This window comes from Dermochelys coriacea, chromosome 1, assembly GCF_009764565.3.
Source record: "Dermochelys coriacea isolate rDerCor1 chromosome 1, rDerCor1.pri.v4, whole genome shotgun sequence".
NCBI lineage: Eukaryota > Metazoa > Chordata > Testudines > Dermochelyidae > Dermochelys > Dermochelys coriacea.
Genome location: NC_050068.2, coordinates 259,440,794 through 259,465,075, shown reverse-complemented (window position 1 = coordinate 259,465,075; position 24,282 = coordinate 259,440,794). Strand labels below are relative to the sequence as shown.

At 45.9% G+C, this 24,282-nt stretch overlaps 1 protein-coding gene across 2 annotated transcripts; it reads left to right on the top strand.

The window, feature by feature from the left end:
• Positions 1–2,055: 2,055 nt before the first annotated feature.
• Positions 2,056–22,015, top strand: CBX7 (chromobox 7). Of its 2 annotated transcripts, none has more exons than XM_038411609.2 (6): positions 2,056–2,368; positions 4,741–4,784; positions 9,305–9,370; positions 9,951–10,017; positions 11,807–12,143; positions 14,264–22,015. In XM_038411609.2, exons 1-6 carry the CDS (start codon positions 2,300–2,302, stop codon positions 14,419–14,421), a joined length of 741 nt encoding a protein of 246 aa, XP_038267537.1. In that variant the 5' UTR covers positions 2,056–2,299; the 3' UTR covers positions 14,422–22,015. The 2 variants fall into 2 exon arrangements, with proteins under 2 accessions (XP_038267537.1, XP_038267547.1); XM_038411619.2 differs by having other exon boundaries at positions 2,059–2,368; positions 13,239–22,015.
• Positions 22,016–24,282: the final 2,267 nt, after the last annotated feature.

The following is a 24,282-nucleotide window of genomic DNA, read 5'->3' as shown; positions in this document are numbered from 1 at the left end:
GCCACGGGGTTGGCGCCTATGCCTGCTGGTACTTTGTCAGAAAGTGAGCCCCCTCCACAGGGAATGCCATGCCAAAATCAACAAAAGTGAGAACACATCTGGAAAATTGATCAAAACCCCCTTAAAGACCTGATCTTTAGAATACTGTTCAAGACTATTTAAAGGGGAACATAGAAGTTTAAATAGTTTTAAGGAACTGAAGTTTATTTTGAACTGTTATGTGTATACACATTGGTTTATAATTTAGGTTTTAATCTTATAGAGTACCTGGTCCTGCACAGTTACCAGAGGGGACCAGGATGTGTAGAAGCAGGGATCTTAATAAGTGGGGGAACTTCCTGGTTAGGGAATTCTCCATTTGCTGCTTAAAGCATGGTTCTCTATGTTTATATCCTCCTACTACAGAAACAGCACCACAAAGAGGTGAAGTGACTTGCCTAAAATCACACAGCAGGTCTATTCTATTCTCCATAAGATTTTTATATTGTGCTAATCACTGTAGTATCTGAGCACCTTCCAGTAGCACATTACTAACATTTGTTATGTGGTGGTTGTTTTCTCATCCTTTCCCCAGGGGGAGAAGTGTGTCCTGTGGAATGTTTTAGAAGGGTTTTTTAAATAGTAACATACCACAGGCACCGACTTTTCAAAGTGCTGGGGGGTTCTTGACCCCCGGCTCCACCCCAGGCCCTGCCTCCTTTCCCCCAAGGCCCCACCGCTGCTCCTCTCCCACCCTGCTGCTTCCCGCCCAGTTCTGCCCCCTCCTCCAAGAGCTCTGCGTCCTTGCTCCTTCCCCCCGCCCCCAGCCTCCAAACAGCTGTTCGCAGTGGGCAGGAGGCACTGGCGGGTGGCGGAGGGAGACGCTGATCCGCAGGGCCCACCAGTGGTGAGGAGGCGCTGGGGGCAGTGGGGAGAGCTGATAGGAGGGCTGCCGGTAAGCGCGCGCGCAAACACCCCCCCATGTGTTTATATTAGAGAAGGTAAGGTCAAAGAAACGCACGAGGTGATGAGGTTTGTTATGGCCCTCAGAGTTCATTCCATTCTTGAACTGACCCCCGAGAAAGCTCTGTCTCCTGCACAAACAAACTTTACCCTTGTCGTAGAGATTCCATTGTGCCAGAGAAGCAAAGTTGTCAACCATGGTCTTCATCCTGTAACTTTAGATTGTCTTTTAGATATCCTGGGCACAGGCCGTGGAACACCTTGAAGATAAATTCTGAGACCTTCAACTCAATATTCTCTGAGAAGCCAGGGTAGAGAGCAGGGGACAGGTGTGACGTGCTCAGCTGCCTGTGTTGCTGAGGTGATGCACTGCAATGTTCTATACTTGTTGGAGTTTCCTGAGAGCTGAAGGCTTCATGCCCAGATACATCACATTGTAGCCTCACTGAGAGGTGACAAAAGCGTGAACAGCTGAGGTCAGATCATTGTGCACCAGGACGGAATGCGTCTCCTAGCTCAATGGAGATGGTAGAAAGCACTTCCACATGCTCATCGGGGCAGAGCTGGGAACAGAGCCCAGGTCTCCTGGCTCCCAGTCCAGTGCACTATCCACCTACTGCACTGCATTTCCTCATTTAAGGTCTCTTCTTAAACAGTAAAAAAGAACCCGACCCCGCTCTACACCCCACAGAGCTCAGCAATGCTGCTCTTGGGCTTTCAGATGGAAGGAGAACTGCTGAAAGGGAAAGACAGGGGTGAGGCACTCCATCCCCTTCTGCTTGATCCCCCTCCCCATCACCTTCCAATTATGAGAGGAACACACTGCATGGGCCCTCTGCCCCTCCAAACAAAGGCTGTTCATCTCCTAGAAGGGGGTAGAACCTATGGCAGGGAGGGTCGGGAGCACAATGCCTCTCGCTCCCCCAGCTCCTCGGACACATCTTGGGAGTAGAGGAGCTCCGGGCTCGGCGGGCTCCCCAGAGAAAACTGGCCTAGGCCCCACCCTTCAACCTCAGCCGTTTAGTCAGCGCCAAATAGAGACCCAGCGGGAACAGCGAGCGAAGGCCCGGGAAATATCTCACACTCACGATCCGCTTGGCGGGAGGAGGGACCCGGCAAGGCGCGCGCCCGCGGAAGGGGGTGGGAGGCTCGCGCGCGCCTGGGAAAATGTTGCGCAGATTCTAAAATGGAACGTTGTCGGCGGCGTGATTGAGCGCGAGGGGGTGTGTGAGCGTGAGTAAGACAGGGACCAGCAGCGGCGGCAGCAGCAGCAGCAGCTATCACCACCACCACCACCTTCTTGCAGCCGGTCTCCCCGCAGCGGTACGGGGAGCAGCTGCCTCCTCCTTCCCTCTGCATGGAGCTCTCTGCTATCGGGGAGCAGGTGTTTGCGGTGGAGAGTATCAGGAAGAAGCGCATAAGGAAGGTGAGGAGGGGGCGGGGGCCACCAGCATCTATTCCCCACCTCGCCTTCCCCTGCTGCAGGCGGGGGGGCTCCAGAGCCTACTCTCTGTAGTCTCTCCCGGTCGTGCACCACGCTGCAGGGAAGGAGGGCAGGGGCCCTCCTCCCCTGTCGTGCCTCTCGTACGTATTCTGTGCTGGAGGGGGTGTGGTGGACACTGGTATCTACCTCCCGTCCCATGCTGCAGGCATCGGGTATGGGGGCATCAGTATGTACCCCCACCCATGCTGCATGCGGGGGGGGGGGCGTGGTGATGGGTACTAGCACCATGCTGCGGGCAGGGGGCGTGAAGGGGATCGTTGTCAAGCCCCAGTGCTGCAGGGCATGGGTATGTTTTTCTGTCACCATGTTACAAGTAGAGCTGTATGGTGGGGGGTCACCATCACCTACTCCTCCAGCCTCCCATAGAGAGGACAGGTACCATTTCCATGCATGCATCTCTGCATGCTGTTCCTTGCAGGGATGGAGAAAAAAAACAGCTAGATGTGAGGCTTGTAGGGGAAAGAGGATCCCTGCCTGTTCTTCTTCCCTTTTCCACCTCCCACAGCTAGGTCATCTTTTTCTTTTACCACCTCCCCTTAAATGAGTAATGACCTGTTCAAGAATAGGCCACCTTGCCAAATTTCCTGACCTCCCCTTCCTGATTCTTCACGCCTGTGGATGCAAGTCTCTTTAAGTGTGGCTTATATCTTCAATTTCTTGAGGATCTTAATTTGTAGTAAGGGTTCATTTCTTTTTGGAAAAATGTGGGTGGGGAGAGAGGCACCGATGGACATGGGAGAGATGGCTGCATGTTTAACCTCTCACCTCTGCTACCTTAGACAAGTCATTTTTGCACCATGTCTTGACTCTTGGGTGCTGAGCTATACTTGTGGTTTGAATGGGCACTTCTGTAGATGATGGGGTGATCGAAAAAGTGTAATGAATGCAGAATTTGTTTTGAAATGTTGATGTGGGACTCTAGGATGGATCATTGTATAAGAAAGCCATGGCTTTGTGCTTAAATGATAGAAGCGGGAGTTAAAGGAGCTCTGTTCCTACTTCTGACACTGACTCTTTTGGTAACCTTGGGCAAGTTATTTTGCCCCCTCTCCCTTTTTTTTTTTTAAATTGCCACTAATTTTGTGTACTGTTTTTGGATGCTTGGGGGCTCTGACTTTTTTCAGGGGTGCTGAGCTCCCATTGATTTGAATTGGAATTATGGATACTCAGCACTTCTGAAATTCATGCCAACATGTGTCGGATTGGGCACCCAAAATCAATGGACACTCCTGAAAATGTTGGTCTTGAATTTAGTGACTGTTTTCACAGCTGTAAAATGAGGATGGAGAGGGTATTAACCACCTCATGGGATATTGTGAGGATTAACCCATAAACATCTGTGAAGTGTCTTGAGAGCCTTCAGTGGAAGACACCTTATAAAGCAGTATTTTTTTTTTCACATATTTGAAAGCTAAACCCCTCCGCCCCCCTTCAAGCAAATGAAATCAATTCCATGATCTCCTTTCCTTCTACAACCCATTGTGTATGTTAAGTGTATCTTAATTTGTACATTTTCCATGTCCTGCCTCCATAAGTATGTGTGTACACACCACACTTCAGGCAAATTATAAGGGTAAAATGATGCTGTTATTTATTATTACTCAAAGATCATATCAGTTGTACACATACTCAGGGCTCTTGAATTGATTTCCATACTCTCCCATTTCTTCCTTCTCATCCTTATATAGTGAACAACTAAGTGGATACCTTTTAAATTCAGCTTTGAATTGCTGTTTGTTCGGGTCAGAATGTTGAGTGGCTTGGATGGAGGGGGACAGTGTTTGGGTAAACCATGTAGCAACTGGAAGGGGACATGCCAAAGAGGCATTTCATAGCTTCTAAAATTTTGTATTTCTTTTGGCTTCTTATAACTAGCCCTTCAGACACTTGTTCCATTCCTGGCATGAGTCTTCCTCCCATCATGTTCATGCATGCAGACTTGTTGTGGAGCTGTGCACATGTGGGATGCCTGTTGGAGGGTTGCTGGGGCTCCGCCTTCTAGTACATTAGTCACTTTTGAAGCACCAGCAGAGCTGTGCTCCCTGGATCATAGTAGGGTCATTTGAGAGCACTAGGAATACTGTACATTTGCTTGAGAAACCTATGGATTATTCAGTTTGATGAAGAAAAGGCTTAATTTTGTTTTTAAAGGTGGTGATACGGAACAAGCTCTTCAGTGCGTGCTGTTGCCAGTGCAGACTAAAGGGCATTCTCTTGACATAGTTTCTCCTCTTCCTATAGTACCCATTTTGGGTTGCAGGGCTTACCTCTTCTTTTTGTTTCCCGCTCTCTAGGGTAAAGTAGAATACCTGGTGAAGTGGAAAGGATGGCCCCCAAAGTAAGTATCTCCTCCCTCCACCCCGCTTTGTCAGTAATAGCTTTGGCTGTATTTCTGCTTCCCATGTTATTAATGTATGTTCTCTTATGCCTTGCTCCAAAAAAGACAGACAGCCCCAAACAAACTCTGTGTACCCATATTCCTGACTGACGTAATGACTGGTGAGGCTGAAGCATGGGCCCATATCCTTCAGTTGCCTATCTCTTTTCTTTCCATTGCCCTCTCCCCTCTGTACCTGTCCACTTGCTAACTACTTCCAATCCATCCATGTTACATAGGAAAACTCCTAGGGAAACCCAGGTGCTAGGGTTTTAAGTGTTACATTCAGTAGGAGGTGTTCTTCCTTCCAGGTCAGTACTAAGAAGACCCCCCCACCCACAACATATTATTAGAGGGTGGGTTGCCTCTAGAAGTGCTTCCTTTTGGATAAAATACAAATTGTGAGCATTACCTCTTATCATTAAAGATTTCCCTTCAGGAGAGAAGGGCACTGACTCAGATTTACTGGTCACAGTCCTCTGTGTTGCCTTTTGAGGTTTCCCGTTATTTTCCATTGGTTAGGGTATATTTCTGTTCCCGTCCTAAATTATTTTAGTAGTTAGTTTAGTCTTCCCCAGAAGTGGCTGCATTTCAATTGGGAGTGACTTTTTTGGCAAGGAACAATCTGTAAAATGCTGTGAGATAAAAGGGATTATGTAAAATTATTTTAAAAAAAAGAGTACTTGTGGCACCTTAGAAACTAACTAATTTATTAGAGCATAAGCTTTCGTGAGCTAGAGCTCACTTCATCGGATGCATGAAAGTGAGCTGTAGCTCATAAAAGCTTATGCTCTAATAAATGTTAGTCTCTAAGGTGCCACAAGTACTCCTTTTCTTTTTGCGAATACAGACTAACACGGCTGCTACTCTGAAACCTGTAAAATTATTACTATGTGAATTGCCTGAATAAAAGGACTAGCTTCTTTTCAATCCATATGGACATCTGTCTTCACTCATCTAAAAAGAAGTTTAAACGTCCCCAAATGCCCTGTCTCACCCCCCAACCTCCACTTCCTAGGTGTGCATGTGCACGTATACAGTCCCTATCTCTCTGGTTGGTGTGGGAAGAGAGATTTTCTTCCTGGCTATAAATTCTGTGATCAATTTAATCCTGTGCACTTGAGTACCAATCTCTATAGTGCAGTTTCACATCAAAGCCATTTTCTGTGGACCTGCTGACTTTAGAGTTAACTTCATCTTTGTGTATTCAGGCATTCAGGTTGGTAGCATGTCTGCACTGCTAGAAGCACAGAACATTGGTGTTTGTCCCCTGTTACTTTCCACAAGTGCAGTCACTCCAGGCACTATTTCACTTCTGCTTGATAGTTAGTCAGCAGGAATGGGTGGACTGAGTTTGGTCTAATAGCTCTTCTGAAGGACAGTGCAGCACTTACCTCCTTTTGCCTTCTTCTTTCCTTCCTTTCCCACAGACCTTGAGATCCGCAACGAAACAAAATCCTAGCATAGGCATTTGAACCCTCACAGCCTCCTGGTTCAGAGGCGAGAGGATTCCTTGTTTTGCTGCCATGACACCTCAAAACATAAAAATATCAAACCCTGTTGATTGGTATCACATTTTCGAAACCTGTTCTCTCCAGAGCTAGCATTGCTTGAAACCTAAATGCTTCTGTTGTTAACTCTTTTCCTTCCTTTTTATCAGTCTCTGTCTTGATCTCTGAATGTTCTGTACATGCAGAGGTGTGCAGCATACTTAGGTGTTTACATCCTAGCCTTCCAGCACATCCCATCTACCCCGACCCATCTTGGTTTTCTCTTCCCGTGTGTGTGTGTGTGTGTGTGTGTTACCATTTCTGATCTCCTTTACCCATTACTCAGTTACTCCCACTGTGGTGTTGATGGAAAGGAGTAAAGGGTCGGGTACAAGTAGTGCATTTGCTTCTTTCCTGTGCATTCCACATACTCTTCTCAAATTTCCCTCATTAATTTGCCACACCTATCAAATCACTGGGCTGGGCTGCTGCAGGCAGGGACTGGAAGGGTTACAGATCTGACTCAGCCGCAAGCTTGTTTACAACTTGTGTTTGAGGTAGGGGGATGGGGGGAGGAAGATCATGTGATCTGTGTTTTCCAGAGTGTGTGCTCTCTCTGCAGTTCTGCTGCTGCTGCAGCCTGGACTCTGTGGGGGGGCGGACACAAATTGCACCATGGTTTGTTTGGTTTTTTTTTTTTTTTTTGTTATATGCAGCGTTTTGCCACTGCAGTGAGCAGGGAGCTGAGCTGCAAAGGAAAAGGAAACACCCATCAGGTTTTTTGTAACACATCCCCCTCCTCCTCTGCCATCAGAAAAGGAATCCTCTGCCTGATCTTTTCCCTCCTTCATCTGTAAAAAAACGAATGCCAAAATCTCTGGAAGGGAGAGAAAGGAACCTTCCTCTGCACAAATAACATCTCGACTTTGACAGCCTGCGGATACCGAGACTGCTGCAGGAGGCTTGGGTGAAAAGATGGGGAAGAGTTGGTGACGGTGGAGTGAGAAGGAAGGGAAGAGTCAGTTAACAGGGAATGGTGAAGGCCTGTCCTTTACCCTAAAAAGAAAAGGAGTACTTGTGGCACCTTAGAGACTAACAAATTTATTAGGGCATAAGCTTTCGTGAGCTACAGCTCACTTCATCGGATGCATTTGGTGGAAAAAACAGAGGAGAGATTTATATACACACTCACAGAGAACATGAAACAATGGGTTTATCATACACACTGTAAGGAGAGTGATCACTTAAGATAAGCCATCACCAGCAGCAGGATAAACCCATTGTTTCATGTTCTCTGTGTGTGTGTGTGTGTGTGTGTATATAAATCTCTCCTCTGTTTTTTCCACCAAATGCATCCGATGAAGTGAGCTGTAGCTCACGAAAGCTTATGCTCAAATAAATTTGTTAGTCTCTAAGGTGCCACAAGTACTCCTTTTCTTTTTGCGAATACAGACTAACACGGCTGCTACTCTGAAACCTGTCCTTTACCCTGTGCTCTGTCCATAACCTTCTGGAATAATTCCTGGCTTTCATACCTGTCCTTCTCCCTTGTTGAGGAATCTACATTAGGGTATCTAGAATCATCCTCGGGAATCTCCCCTATCTTGGTACTCTCTTCCGCCTCAGGAGTGAATGTTCCAGAACCACACGCACAATGTACACCTCTTCATCCAAAAACCAGACCATTCTGTAATAATTTGGCTTGCTGCTCTGCTTCAGAGATGTTTGTACAAACACCACTGCCCCTGCATGTGGTTTTTGGTACCACTTCTCTCTCCCCTTCAGGAATGTATGAGTTTGTGTGCCCCACTGCATGGGTCCTAGACCTTTTTAGTCCAGAAAATCACTCTGGAACATTTTGTTCTAGAGCTATATTCTTCTCCCTGATGGGATGGGCATTCCAGACATATACCACCCCCAGCCCTAGTCAAACATAACCTTTGCAAGGGTAATCCATCCAGAATTGTTCTCTTGCATTTAGCTTCCATGTTCTAGCTCTTCTCAGAAAGCAGTTTTTAAAGACTTCCCCATAGTCGGAGTGTTTCGCTGATACCACACCTAACCCCTAGTTCCTGTCTCAGATGCATAACAGTCAGGGAGGAAGATGGGCTGATGACCTTTCTGCTCTGCAAGGCTAGCTTCTGTTCTGGGTGCTGAGTTCGGAAGCACTATTTCCAGTCCTTCCCCCCCATAACACCTGGCTTATGTTAGATAGTTTCTGTGCTGCTGAAAACAATATGCATGCATTCCTTTTTTTCTTATCCCAATCTAGAACGGGTGTGTAAAAGCTAATTGATCAGCGTCTTGTCACCTGTAGGAGGAGTTAGGAGCATAAGAAATAGCAAAAGGGTCTGAAGGCTCACAGTCAACTTTAGGCCCTAAATCTAGGTGTCTTTTTTTTTTTTTTTTTATCAGCATTTGTGGTGAAAAATCCATTCAGCTGTTATAATCCTTTCATCTTCAATAATCCGAGATTGTTTCTTCACCTGTGTTATTAACTTATTAATATTTCTTCTTAGGACTCTATTAATCTCGAGTGTCTTGTTTTCTTGAAAATCCCATCCAGCCGGGCCCATTGCCTTAGTGGTTAGTGCTCTGCCAAGGGGGAGAGCTGAATTTGCTCCCTGAGTTGGGAACAGCACTGCAGAGCAGATTTGCTCAGCCTTCAGTGGTGGGAGTAGTTTGATGCTCCTGCTGACTTTAAGAAAGGTTTTGAGGGGGCCTGTGATGGGAAACCCTCTCTATTCTCTTACAAAGAATGGATGATGTAGGGTTTAGACTGATTCGGGGGGGGTGTATGTACACGTGAAAAGGGGTGATGGGAAGTCCCCAAAGCTCTAAAAGTGGTGTGGCTGGTCCCTGACCTCCCACTGAGGAGTGATCTATGCATGGGAGGCAGGTTCCAGTGCTTCAGCAATGCCAGTAGCAGTCCTTGCAGCGAAGATGTTTCATTGAAGCCTTTTTAAAATATGTTCATTTTTATTTCTTCAGATACAGCACATGGGAGCCAGAGGATCACATCTTGGATCCTCGCCTGGTAGTGGCTTATGAAGAGAAGTAAGAGGCTCGCTCCCCCCCCTACCCCCCCCCGGCAAACTTAAAATAAAAAAGTCTTGTATGCATAGAATGGGCATAGCATGGGCAGCAATGGCATAAGCATCTCTCCTGTCCTGCCAATATGCCTCAATCGCCATCAAGGGTGGCCACCTGTCTGGTTCATTCTCCATGGCCTATTCAGCCCTGGGACTCTGCTGAGACTGGCAAGAAAGAAGTCTGTGCCAGTCATGGTGGTTTTTTGAGAAGGACACTTCTCCTGTCATTGCTCAAACGCTGCTGGAGAGCTATTGTGAATAACTTCCAGTCACTGCCACCTGGGCTGGATATAAACAGGTGACCTAGAGGTACCATATCCCAACCTAGATCAACTGAGCTGTGACGTTTCCTTCCTAACAAGGCTTTTACTCCCACGAGAAGCAGCTCTGGGGTTTTCTCCTTGCTCATGATGCTGGCCAGCGGGTTTGGTGAAGGAATTAAGGGAACTAGCTAGATACAGAGCATGGAAGCCCTAGTTGGGCCTTGAGCTGTGTTGTTCTGTATTGTTGTTTGTCATCTTGTCTCTCACATTTTTTCCTCACAGGGAAGAGAGAGACCGTGCATCAGGATACAGGAAGAGAGGGCCTAAACCAAAGCGCCTCTTATTACAGGTAACCTTTCACTCTTCCTGGCGTGTCCTCTCCCATCCTTAGCCACTTCATTACTGGGTTTATGTATCTTCCAGGGTGGAGCTGACTTTCTCTTTGCAATGGTATATCCTCTGACTGTCTGTACTAGGAAGAAAGGTGGTGGATTTTAAACATAAAAGCTAACACATTTTAAAATCCTAGTGTAGACAGGGCAAGCTGCAGTTTTAACCCACTTAGCGGATTGAAATGAACCCAAGGCATTCCCGTTGAGGGCGTGCCTATACTCCCAGGCTGAGTATGCAAACTTGTGTTGGCAGGGCTCGTGCTAGCACACGAAAAGTAACAGTGTGGACGTTGCAGCAGTGGCAGAAACGGGCTAGCGCGTGTTAAAACTAGAGTGTGCCCTGTGTATGCAAGGATTGTACAATGTCAGCTAGCATGTTAAACATCTCTTGTTCTAATGTGCACACGCCCCCTTTCTTTGCTGCTTAAGGCTCTGAGAGGGCACTGAGAGCATCCTTCTGCTGGAGATTATCCCTACATGAGGGATGGAGAAGGTTTGGGCAGCACTTGGATATTCTGTCTTGTAAACAGCTCTCCAGTGAAGCTTGTGCCTCTATGTTAATGTTTATTTTCAGCAAAACTTAAACCATGCTCAGGCCCAGATGGAGCTGGCCTGTAGAGGTTCATTGTGGCAGTGGAGGAATCAGATTAGGGTAAGTGGGTTTCACTGTGCAGAAGGGATGGCAATTAGGGCCATGTAAGTACCTAAACAATTAGATTTCTGCCATAAAAGAGATGCTATCTGTTTGTGTGCTCACTGGATTCAAACTGGGCCCTGGCCCTGTGGAATGCCAGAGCTGTTAGTCACATGGAAGCAAAGTTCTAGGAACCCTGCACAAGTAACCATAATGTCTCTGCTCACTACTGTGCCATGGAGATGATCCTAGGAGAGAGAGACTTATTGGCTCAGCTAGCCTATACCTCTCCATGGTATTCTTCTCCAGGATGTTTTCCCAATTTTAAATATCCCAAGCAATTAAGCTTCCAATTCGTGTTTGTTTTTGTTATGGTAGGGCCAAGAGGCACCAATCAAGATCATGATTCTGTTGTGCTAGGCACTGGACGATCACATAGTGAGAGACCAATCTTTCCCTGGAGACCTTAGAGGACAGACAAAAGATGGGAGGGGAAATGGAGGCACAGAGGGGAGAAGTGACTTATCCAAGGTCATTTAGAAGACACAAGAGTAGAACCAGGTCTCTTGACACCTAGACCACTACCTAGGGATGGACCAGGCTGTCTCAAGAGTCTATTCTGTACAGCAGCTGTTCTCAAACTTCATTGCACCATGACCCCCTTCTGACCAGAATAATTACTGCATGACCCCAGGAGCAGGGTCTGAAGACCGAGCCCCGCCACCCTGGGTGGTGGGGGCCACAGCTGAAGCCCAAGGGCTTCTGCCCTGGGCGGGGGGCATGTAACCTTAGCCCTGAGAGGTGGGGCTTGGGTCGCAACCAGCAAGTCTGAAGCCTACTTTGGGGTCCTGACCTACAGTTTTAGAACCCCTGCTGTACAGTAACAGCTCTTGCTGTTAGGACTGTTGACTTGATGCATTCATCTCAAGCTTTTCCTCTGCTCAGTGACCTCGCTGTACAACTCTCTCCTCCCTAGGCATTTAGGCACCTGTAGACAGTTATCCCCCTTCCTTTTAGCATGGTTCTGTCTCTGCAAGGGCATTGAAACACACAGGTGCTTTAGTTCTGTTACTCTGGGATGACTGGCTTTTCTGCTCCACTCCCATTCACAGAGGCTTTATGGTATGGACCTGAGGAGTGCCCACAAGGGAAAGGAGAAGCTCTGTTTTTCTCTATCACGGCGATTTGGAGGAGGAAGCAATCTGGCGGGGGCCAAGCCAGGACAGACAGAGCTATCTGAGAAGAGTGGGGGAGGCGTCCTACCATTCCCACTCCGGAAGCAGCGCAAGAACCAGAAATATCTCCGGCTGTCGCGGAAGAAGTTTCCACGCATGTCAAGCCTGGAGAGCCGTAACCACAGGCATGAGTTCTTCTTGAAGGAGTCAGTGGCACTAGAAACTAGGCAGACTCCCAATGACTGGGATGCGACGCAGCATGCTAGCAAAGAAGGTAAGGCCAGGGACCCCATCTGACTGTGAATTCAAGAGCATGAGCGTGATGCTCTCTGATTTTGTTTACTGGACACACTCTTCCTCCTTGCCTACTGCATCCTGGGAGTGTGGTTTTGGGTCGGCTCTTTACAATGTGTGCAAAGACTATAATTGGCAAGGTTGTCCCCAAACACCTCTGCAAGTTGTGTGGATGAATAACTCGGTTAATCTATCAGTCTGCTTCTGTGGTGTTGCCACCTATGTGTTCTTATATTGGTGACCATCATCATAGTATCAGAGTGCATGTGAAAGCTAGTGCTGCTTCTCCTCCCCACTGCTTTTCCAGAGGGATGACATGGCTGTCTGTTGCAGTGAGAAACTGTGTCTTGTCATGTTCCAGCATATAGTCCTTCCCCACACCCTGATAAAGGGAAACTTAAAAGGGATAAATTCACATAACTCATCATCCTCTAGCAGTGCCACTTTGAGGCATGTGTGCAAATGTCAGTGGGAACCCTGCCCTCCCTCTCTTCCACCCAAAATTCCTTTACATTAATATTGTGCTAAATCACCAGCTTTGAGGGTGGGGTGCAAAGGTCACTGGAATTTCATCAAATGTCACAATCTAAGTAGGGCAGTAAGTGGATGGCAGACCGCCAGGCAAACCCTGGGAGCTGCAGGGAGGGCTCATGGCATCTCAGGAGTCATATCCTTCAGAGTCAGTAGCAAACCCCATTACCCCTGCATAGTTTGAGCTTCTGAAGGTGCAGTTTTCCTGTTGAGATGTAAAATCAATGTCATGGCACTCCTGGTAGGAGCAAGGTGTTACCCGAGTTAGAATTAGGTTGGGCCATGGGGCTAATTAGATTCTGGCGATCTAAACTTTCCCTTCTAGTTTCAATTGGAGAAAGTACTCCACTTCCCCTCCACGACTGTCCTGTAGTGCCACCAATGCAGAATGGCTGTCGTGCTGCATATTGATGGTGGGTGATGTGATCCCTAGCTGTGCAGTCTGTAAAGCAGTTTGGGATCTGAAGGATGAAAGGTGCTAGAGAAATGTAAAACTATTTTTCTATTCTCCCCTCGACGTGTGCACATTCGGAATTCCGGTTAGTGTCTGGGTGAATGGACTCTTTCCGAGGTGAGAGTAGAGACACCTCAGATATCTGAGACAGAAGCCAGGAAATGCCCAGTTAAGGGGTCCACATTCCATACCCAGGTGGGACAACAGGGTGCAGTACAGGTAAAGTAATAGAGAGGGGATGTTTCCCTCCCCTCTCCATATATTTTTGTGGCTCTCTTTGGGTGCGGGTTTGTTCAATCTGTTCTTGAGTTTTTTACACTGTGGGGAAGTGGAAGTGGGGGGTATTTGGGTCCCTCACTTTGAGTGGTAGAGATTAGGAGCTCCAGGGGAGAGTAGATGTTTTTAGCTTCCTCCCCTCGGTGGGGAGGAGTAAAGAGGAAGACTCTTGTACCCTTTGGACCCCAAAGGAGTGGCATTGATGGGCTTTGGAGAGAGTCACATCCAGCCCTTCCCTTGGCTGGATTTGGAGGTACAATGGAGGAAAATCCTCAGTTTGTTAGGACCCCCTTAGGCCCAGGGAACATGGGGTATCGGGGATGAGTTTGGAAAAAAATGAGTTCTGATTGTTTGTTTGTTTTTTATGTTGGTTGATTGGGGTGGGGGTTGAATTTACACTACAGTGAACATGTGCACTAACCAGGAGACCTGGTGGGCTGAGATCCAGTTGCCAGATATTTCCCCTAAAGTGGGATATTTTGACTCCCATTTGGAAAGAGGGTGGGGAATGCATAATGAAAATGCTGATGGACCTGTAAGCATGGTGGTGCTGTTGGGGGCTGTTGTTGTATCAGCCTGCACAGTTGATTGTGTGTCTGTCGTTCTTCTTGCCGCTCCCCCTTCTTTCCCTCACCTTTCACTGTCCCATTATTATCTTCCCACCTCTTCCCTCTGCCCCTTACTTTCTGTGTGGGAGGGTTACACACCTACAGTGCCTTGGAGCATGTGCAAACTTGGCACAGGTTGATGTCACCCACCCATAGCCAGCAAGGGTGCTCCTCTTCTGTTAGCCCTTCATTCTTTTTCTAACGTGCTCTTATCCACCTCCCCCTCTGCAGTAGGCATGGATGCAGTTGATGGCAGCCTCCCCTGGATCCCCACCTTGTCCCCCAGCGAAGTGACAGTGACAGACATCACGGCGAACTCCATTACCGTGACCTTCAGAGAAGCACAAGTGGCCGAGGGCTTCTTCCGAGACAGAAGTGTGCAGTTCTGAATCTCCATTTTTAATGTTCCTAGTCAGATTCTTTTGGGGGTGGGGTGATTATTTCACTCTTTAAAAATATCCAAAATCTTTCTTGTAAAAATGTTTACAGAGGAGGTTTTTTGTTTTGTTTTGTTCAGTTTTTTTTTTAACTGAAGTCTCATTGATTTTTCTTTTCCCCTTCAGATACGCAAAAACGAAAGGCAATGTATGGGGTGCCTGTGTTTTTGTTTGTTATACTTGTCAGTTATTGCTTTGTCCGTCTGAGAAACTGATACCCCTTTCCTTGGCAAAGACTCCCCTGGTAGGGCATTTTGAGAACTTTTTTTCTCTATGTATTTCCTTTGCTCTGTTCTGACAGCTGCATTTAGGGTGAGAGAGGACACGGAGATGGAGAAGGAGTTGGACCTATTGCTTGCTTCCCTGATTTGCAGATGTTGTCCCTTGGTAAAGATGCTTCCTCTGGACTTCACCCTTCCCATCTTCCTCCTCCCGCCCAGCTACTGCAGTGAGATGTAAAGGACCCTATCACTTTAGGTAACTCAAGTCTGTTACAAGCTTCCTCCCTTCCAAATGTTTTATCTGTGGTGGTATTGCAGGTAATCTGTTTGCTTGGGAAGGTAGGAAACTCCATGGCAAATAATGAATGGGACTGATGGTTACAGTGTGATTCCATGAAGAGTGAAGGGATGTCGTCTTTGTCTCATGATCCATTTATCCTGTAACACATAGCTTTGTAATCTCCTAGCTGTGGTATATTAGCGACACATGCTCACTTCAGATTTGAGCCTTTAATAAAGGCAGGATTGTAACTTAATTGCCCTTTAGGAGGATAACTGTATATATTAACATAGTGTTACTCATTTTTCTCTATCCAGAGACCTGACCAGAACCCTTCTAGAAATATGAGAAGAGAAAGGTGTTTATATGTAAACCTCTTTCCCCCCCTCCCCCCCGCACCCACCCACTGGGGGATGAGGATTCCCTCCAGGCTGAGAACCCCTGTACTAAAAGATTTACCAAACCCAGACTGTATATAAATATTCTCTTGAAAATGCTTTACTAAGTCAGTGAAAAGGGTGGCTCTCTTCTTGGGAAGAAGGGCTCACAGAGGGATTGAAACAGTGCCTGGCAGTGCTGGAAATCCACAGATAATAGCAGAGGCCAAGTGCATGAGAACTAAGCAGTGAAACTGGACTTTAGCGGGTCAGTTTCCACTTTTAGGTAGCTTTTTTGCTCTCTGATCAAATTTAAAGGTCAAAAGTGAATAGCATAAGGGCTGGGAGGAGTCTACTAGACTTCTAAACATTTTTTTTTTTAACTTTTTTAATTTATCCTCTAAAGTGATAAGGACTCTTGGATTGAGTGTCCTACTTATATTTTCCCTCCTCAATTTACGTATCTGTGACCTCATCCTTATTTGTTCCCTTTACCAGGGGAGTTTCCCTTTTGAGGGTTTAAAAAGCTTTGCCAAGGAAAGCCATCTGCAGTTCTATAGACTGTGCCTGGTCTTGCACTTAAAAACGCTGGAGATTTGTGCTGGATTCTACCTGTGACATTTTGGGGTTTCTAAGAATTGCTGTATCTTCAAAGTTGATAGTTTTAGCATCTGTTCTTGCATGCTCACTCTCTTCCTTCTTTATTTTAAACTTAAAAATCTTTCTCTCTGTGGAAAGCAAGAAGGGTAAGCTAGGGCCTTGGGGGGAATTGTGGGGCAATGTGATACAGTGCAGCCTTGACTTTTTCTTTTTACTCCCCTCCTTTAATTCCTTCCCTCCAAAAAAAAAAAACAAAACACTTCATCTGCTGGTTTTGTGCTATCTGAAGCTACTTTCATACAGAGCTGAAGCTAAGTGTTAGTGTAAATCCTAAATGCTGTTTCTCTGCAGCTCTTCCCTTCAAGGGCTTAGCTCATGCAGAACTTAAGAGTTCTGCAACGCTGATGCTTTGGATCCTTCAAACACTTGCTTTTTACAAAGATTTTGGACTGCCCCGAAACTTGCTTTAAAAGCACATTTTACCTCTAATAAGCTCTAGCTGCTTACAGAATACTAAGATTCACCCTCCATTGTCTGAACTAGACTGCCTTCCACCAGGTCCTGGTACTTGCGGGATGGATTGACACGCCCTATATTTCAGGTGTCTCAGTGCAAATATTTTTGTCCCTCAAAATAAATACGAAGTGGGGGATCCAGGAGATTGCCCCAGCTCCAAGTTTTAATGAGTGGTGAATTCTGAGAGGAGGAGTGGAGGGCGAAACCTGAGTTGATTTTTTTTTTTTTTTTTTAAATGGTGGGAGTAGGTGTTGGAGGAGAAGAGGGAGTGCTGAATAAAAAAAAAAATAGTGCAACCTGTGGGATAAACATAGACTTAGGACAAAGTTTGTCAAACGTGGTTGCCTAGAATTGGGCTTCTAAATACGTATATAGTCACCTCCATAGAAGTGTCCTCTTTCCCCATCCCTCCCCTCAAAAAAAGAGTGCTGAGCACCTGCATCTTTTACTGACTTCCCTGAGAGTTGCAGGTGCTCAGAATGTCTGAAAATCAGGGTGACTTTGATCCAGGTGATTCTAGATTTAGAAGATTAATCCTAGGCACCTGAATTTGAAGAACTTACTTCCCAACTCATCGTTCCAAACCTTTGTAGGATCTGGAAGAGAGGTTTTAACTTTTTTTTTTTTTATATGTGGGTATGGCCTTCTATGCATTTTTCCCAGTTTAGTCCAGAAATACTGCAAGAAAAACTCGTTTGTGAATGTTTCTAGCCCTTGCCAAAATCTGGGAAGCAGCAGAAATCCTGTAAAGGGCAAGAAAAAGGCTTCTTCTCTCACCAGACTTCCGTTCTGCTTTTCTCTCTCCTTGTTGTCACCTTCTATGCACCCATTGAGATTTTCCAGACCAAAGAATTCTGTCTTGACATTCATTTTCTTTTGAAGAACACTGTTTTTGCAAACTTGACTGTAGGTGGAAGCTCTGGAGCCCTTGCAAACAGGATTCACCCACTGCTTCATTTTTAACCCTTTGGTAGATGTTTACTTTGTATTGCTTCTGATGACTAATATCCTCTTCTGACCTAAAAGGATTAAGGAGTATCTTGGTAGCCGTACCTTATGCCCAAGTCACTGGGGGGTTAATTCATTTCCGGTTGAGATGCAGAACCTTGCTGATGTGTGGGTTGGCTTTTTTGGGGGCATGGAGAGAACAAGTGGGGAGAGGATGTTTTGTGGTAGGAAATTAAACATGTATTAATTTTTTTTGACACATCCTTAGCAAGGTTTGCATATTGTAAAAATCAATCTTGCTCTCTTAACTGAATGTTTTTATTGTTTTTAGTCTCTGTAAAGTGTCGTTCTCTTCTGAAAAGTGACTAGAGAAATGGTGGTGTGGGCTCCAGGATGGTGGAATGTCAATGATTTTCAAATCAAATGTGCTCAGTTTACAAGTGCAAAGTTTAACTGCAAACTCAGCCTGGAATCTGAAAGTCATACAGGGGCCTTTTTGGCTGCTATCACAAAAATCAAAGATTCTGTGATTAGAGCTTCACTAACTACTATGTTTGATGCAAGAGCAAAAATAGAGTCCAGCTGGAGCTTACTTTAATGATTCTGTTTGAAATATGAGCCAGAATAGAATCCAACTGACTCCCCTATAGCTCTGTTGACTGCAAGGCTGAAGCAATGCAGACTGACTTCAGCCAGCAGAATTGCAAAAAAAGCAGGTCCCTTGAGTAAGAGGGGACTGTTGTTATAGAGTCAGTCTTCAGAACAGAACTGCACTGTAAGAACTTGCCAGCAGTTCGTAGGGCAGGCGACGCTTGTTTCATGTGTCTGTTCGTAGTGGTATTTCATGTACTGTTTGTATCATGTTCACACATAGGGGCTCCAGTCACATTGGGACTCGACTCCATTGTACTAGGCACTGTATAAACACTTGTTGAAGACTGCTTCGCACCCCCCCCAATACCTTCCATCACCACACCCCAGTATTTTTGATTCCTCAGAGCACCAACTACAAATCTTTTAAGGTACATCTACACTGGAAAAAAACCAACTCCTCAGAACCAAGTCTCAAAGCCCAGGTCAACTGATTTGGGCTCCCGCTATAGGGCTAAACATACCCAGTGTAGATGGTCCCATGCCCAGCCAAGCAGGAACATCTACACAGCTATTTTTAGCCACTCAGCGTGAGCGCAAGTCAGTTGATCTGGGCTCTGAGACTTGCTGCCCCAGGTCTTTTTTTTGTTTTTGTTTTTAAAACAGTGTAGACCTACCCTTAGTACCCCTGTGTCTCCAGCACACCCCTTATTCTCGTGTAATGACTTGGGCCCTTGGACGTGTCAAGTCCAAATTTGTTTTCAGTGGCAGACAGGATATTGTGGGAACACCCAAATGCAGTTCCTTTTGCCAAAATAAACCCAAGTCTGCCAGTGAAGTGACCCTGACTAAGTCAGAGCCTGAGACAGAAACGAACATGTGATTTAACATATCAGAACAGGGTGTTTTTTGTTTTGTTAGTGTTGTGAAACTGTCCAGAAAGATTCTTCTGGTGTGTTTGATTGAATATGTGAACTTGGTTTTGACCTCATGGGGCCCATGGCCCCAGTACTGCTTCCTGCTCTACCCCAGCCCCACGCTTAGTACTGATTGACAGTTTAACTGGAATAGAGAGAGTGGCCTCATGTAGGCTGAAAAATAGGCAGGCTGCTAATAGGAGATACTTAATGCAACCACCACAACAAAGATTGGGGTGAGGAAATAGTGCTGATGGCTGTGGGCAACAGCCCAGGGTTGATGGTTAAAGTAGGGCCCCTTTGCTGAACATTAATTTCATGCTTTTGAAATGGGAAAGAAGCAAACCTCCTTCCTAAAAATGGTAATATTTTCCCTTCTCTTCTGTTCCTATTCCATATATTCTTCCTGTAGCCTAGGAAGGAGGGCAGTGTAGCTTCCTGGGACAGTGTAGGGGCTGCTCGATGAATGGGGCCCCTAACTTGTAGAGTCTGGCATTGCTTGGACTCCAGAGTTGTGCTGGATCTGTGTACCATATCCCCATTGTCAATAATGCACTTGCTAGACTGTTCAAGACAGACTGTTGGGTAGAGTGCCTGTTACTTCAAGAAGAGTGCATTGCGATGCAGGAAGCATTCATTAACTCCCAAGGCCCTTCCATGGTCTGCATCATGCTGATACTTCCCATTTAATAAAATCAGATGCCAAAGTGAGAAATCCAAAGCTTTTCTTGTTGTTGGCGACTTCTGCTCCCATCCTTTGTAAATCCCAATTCTGAGAGTAGTTAATGGATTCGTTCAGCTGGGATCTGCGCTACACAGTGGCCTGTCACAGCTTTGGTTTTGCCACAGATTTGTTCTCATCTTTTCACTCAGATGGGGAAAAAAAAAGTGAATATTAGATGGGGAGTATCTAGGAGATGGAGTATGTTTCTGTTCAGTGTAGCCTAGCATATTCAGATGCACAATTTTCTTGTCTCTTCACTTCCTTCTCCCCCTTAGGACATCACTGCCCTGCATCAGCATTTTAGAAGGATTAACTGGTACTCTTCTGTGTGTTCTGAATGGGTACTGAGTGAGTGAGCATGTGTGGAGAGGGTAGTTTGCTTCTGTGTTAAGTAGTTGGGTCTTTCAGGGGGAGGGAAAGCAGAGACTTATCTTTGTGGGGGCGGGAGCCAAGCAGGAGAATGATAGTTCAGATCAGAGCCGTTATTAGAAAGGAAAATCTACCATTGGCAAATGCAGGTGATGGGGCCAGATTGTTGCAGATCTCAAGCCAATATCTCCCAGAACACAGTGGTCTAAAATCAGCTCTTTCTCATGTCAGAGGGTCCGTGTTGTCCTCTGCCCCGCCAAGCTCAAATGCCCAAAGCCAGGACTGTAGCCTTCTCGCAAAAGGAGAATGACTGTCCCAAATTATTTAACCACTCAGATGAAACTTAAGCTCTTAGGTAGGTGGAAGTGGTTGTGGGACTTGCCCAAGAGATGAGCATTTGTAAAGCAGGGGTAGGTTGCCAGTCTCATCAGAACAGTCACTGGTGGGGAAGGGCAGACATAGCATTCATTCAGAACCTCATATCTTCCTCTAACATCCATTTCAGACTCTTCGTTAGGAGAAGGAATGTTTCCTGGGGAGTTGGCCACTTCCCAGATTTCTGAATGGGCAATGGCTTTGGATGATCAGAAGTAGCACAGAGCGACTGAGCCCAATAATGGAAGTTGGTAGTGGCTCTCATTTGAATGGGAGACTGAATTACTGTACTTGCGAAATGGGATGGGTAGAAAGCTCAGGTTCAGAGAGAGGATTTGCTGCTTCCATTAATTTTGGGCCACTTGTTACTCTGCTTGTCTTTTCAGAGAAGAGGCACACTCCCCTCCCACAACTGTATGTGCGCTGGAGGTGCCAGATTGACATCTTCAGGTGGGAGGGGTGATGGTGTGATGGTCAGAAACGTGACCTTTTAAAATCTATCTGTTCTGTATCATTTTAGTGCCAACAGTGCGGGAGAGTTGACCGGGATTAGGGTTTTGGAGGTGTTAACCAGAAATGTAGAGGTAACACCAAAAACACTCTGAAATCTAAAAATGTTAGTCTGCTTTTTGGCTTTTCTTAAGTCAAGGCCTAAGTATGTTTGAAGCACTTTGAAGATGCAAAGCACTAGGAGCGCTGAGTATTTGTGTTGCCTCTTTAAAAATGTGGCATTTGAAAAGGGAAAGATGTATCCATTTCAGACCACTGGCTATTCCTTATCTCCTTTCCACAGCTGCCATCCAGCCCTTGGCATCCCTTCTACAGTTGTAGGGTGGGCTTGCCATTCCAGGCATCCTAAGTGAACAAGGCACAATGAAGGAGGGGAGGAGACTTTAAAACTTCACATCCACCTTCAGAACATGTATTCCCCCACCACTTGTGGTATATAGGGGAGTTATTAGGTTCTGTTCCCATGTTAAGTAGCCTCAGTGCTTAGAGATGGCTGAGATGTGATCCAATAGGTTTCCTCCATCTCTAGTTTTGGAGACCTCTTTTTAGTTCCCCTTTCTGGACAAATTGCACTTTAGTAGCTTATTGGGGATGGGAGGCATGTGTACCTCTTTGAGGTCGGGGCATCCCAACAGCTGTTTTTAGTGGCTGCTGGACTCTTCCAGTGGGTTAATGTCTCACCTCACATCCAACAGAACAGGTGCAAAGGAACTTGGTTTTAAAAAAAACTAATCACAAAGTTTAGTCTTAAAAAAAAAAAAAATCTAAATTGAACATTTTAGCTGGCTTTGTGGGGCATTTTACTTAGTAGCAGGCACCTGTGTTTGGAGGAACCCCAATCCTCCCAGCTTTTCAGCGTTGACCTTCTCTCCCATGCTCCTGCACTGCTTGATCTAAGTTCTTCTAAGACTGCTGTGTGACTTTATTGCCTATTTGCTATGCTTGTTTTCCACCAAGGATGGGGTTGGGGAAGGTTACTTTATTTTTTATTCTTGGCATGATAGAGCACCTGAGTCTTTGCACAAGAAAGCTTCCTTTGCACAGAATGAGCTTCTAGCTTTTGTACAGACTAATTGAATGTATTTGGGCAGAGGGAACGAATCAATTCCAAACAAACACACACACACACAAAAAACCCTAAGTATATAATGCCTTTTTGGAGGTGAGTGCTTGTTGTAAATGGAGATTGTAATACAAATGGGAGGACAGGTCTAGTTACAATTTGATGCAAAGTGTGGTTTTATTTTTGTACTGATATGGATAAGAGACTGTACAGCATCTATTTATTTAGATGATTTATGTGGTAAATGTTGCAAAGTTATTAAAAATATTAAATATGAGAACTGACATTTAACTAATGGCCTGTTTCTGTGTTGTCATTTTTCCCCTTAATCCTACAATTCCATTCCTTCTATCTCTGCTGACCTCTTGGCCTATGGAATGAATGTGCAGTAGTGCTACTGGCTTAGGAGAGATGGAAATCATATGTGTATGATGCATAGGGATCATGTTTAGTGAGAGCATTTTCTGACACCTCCCTTATTGGACCATTTCGAGCAGGTTAGGTTTTTTAAATTAATTTTAAACGTGGAAAGTGAGTTTTAGCTGGCCTCTCAAGATCCCTTTCAGTCCTATATTGCTGTTCCTCTTAGAGTGCTTGCTCGTATCAATTCCAATTAGGTGTGCGTGTGCTGCGTGCATGGCTGTTGGAGAATTTTTACCCTAGCAACACCCTGTGGGTTGGCTGTGGAGCTCCCTGGAGTGACTCCTCCATGGCATTAGATATATACCCCAGCTGACCCAGCGCCGCTTCAGTTCCTTCTTACTGTCCGTGATGGTCATTGGAACTGAGGAGTCCCGCTTCACTTGCTCTCCACTCTCCCTAGCGTATACCTAAATAGTTGATAGTTTATAGTTATAGGTGGTTTACTTAGTGTTAGTAGGGTTGCAGGGCCTTTCCCCTCCTCCCAGATTCTTCTCTTGTGCTCATGTCCAAAGCTCTGGGATTCAAGTCCTGCAGTTTCTGCTCTAAGCCCATGCCAACGGGCAGTCCCCATGACTCTTGCCTGAATTGTCTGGGGCAGTCTCATCAAGGAGAGAAGTGCATGGAATGCACCTGCTGGGCACCCAAAAGTAAATCCATGGTCTCTGCTGCCAAATGCTCTGTGCACTAACTGCTTTAGGATCGACTGGATTCCAAATTGCTGGAATAGAGAGGGAGACTGATTTTTTTTTTTCTTACCCTTTACCGGGCTTTTCTCTAGAAACAGCTAAAGTGGCCTTAAAACTCCTTAATCAGTGGAAGCTGCTGGAGGGCAAGGACCCTCCAAAAATACAGGACCTCAAGAGGATATTTGCATTGTTTGTGCCTAGAACTATCCTTGCTTCTTTGTACATTGAGGTGAAACACACCCACGTGCTGTCCTGGTCTACAGTTTTTGTACCAATATAATGATTTAAGTTAAGCATGTGAATTTGTGTTAAGTTATTTAGTACAACTCTTACCACGCATGCAATTATACAGGCATAAAGATACATATATGGCAAAGCTTATTCCCCTTCCCAGATGGGAATAAGCTCTAGGAGCATAAGCACCCTCAAGTAAATATAACTACATCCAGATTAGTGACTGTTACTGCTTTATCAATACCAGTATAATTACAGCAGAACAACTGGGTGTAGATAAGCCCTAACTTTAAGCATTCTATTGATTTCAAACAGAATAGTGAGTGTAACAGAGCAGATGGAATCTAATTGTGTTTCAAGAATCAAACTAGGACCTTGGGTAGTTCAAGGGAACATGGTTAGGGCTTACCTGCTGTGTCATAGGAAAATGGGCTTTAACCATGAGAAAAGAACAAGGGGAAAGGGAGTGCCAGGGTGGGTCAGACCCATGATCCATGTAGTGCAGCATTCTGACCCTGGCAGGGGCCAGCACTAGCTGCTGCTTCAGGAGAAAAGGCAAGAAACCCTGCAGTGGGAGTTATAGGATAACCTGATCTCAGGGAAACCTCCTTCCTAACCTCCATTCTTCTGCGGGCAGTTTCTGTCCTGAAGCATGGGGGTTTCCATTCCTTCCCCTTTGATGCCTTACTTATAAATTGGGCTACTCTTGTTATCTTGATCTGTGTCCGGACTTTTCCTGACCAACACGCTGCCGGCAGGTCCCTCTAACTGCACTGATGGGATAGACGGGCTGTCTACACATCTGCCCCCTTGACCCTGGGATCCGGGATCTCCTGGGGAGGAAGGCAGCTTCACTGGCAACCGGCTTACAGGAGCCGAGGGAGGGGGGCTGTATCTCTAAAACTGCCCCCCCCCGCCTCCCAGCGCGTTTGCACTCCAACCCACCGTTCCTTGTACCCCCAGCTCCCTTCCCCGCCCC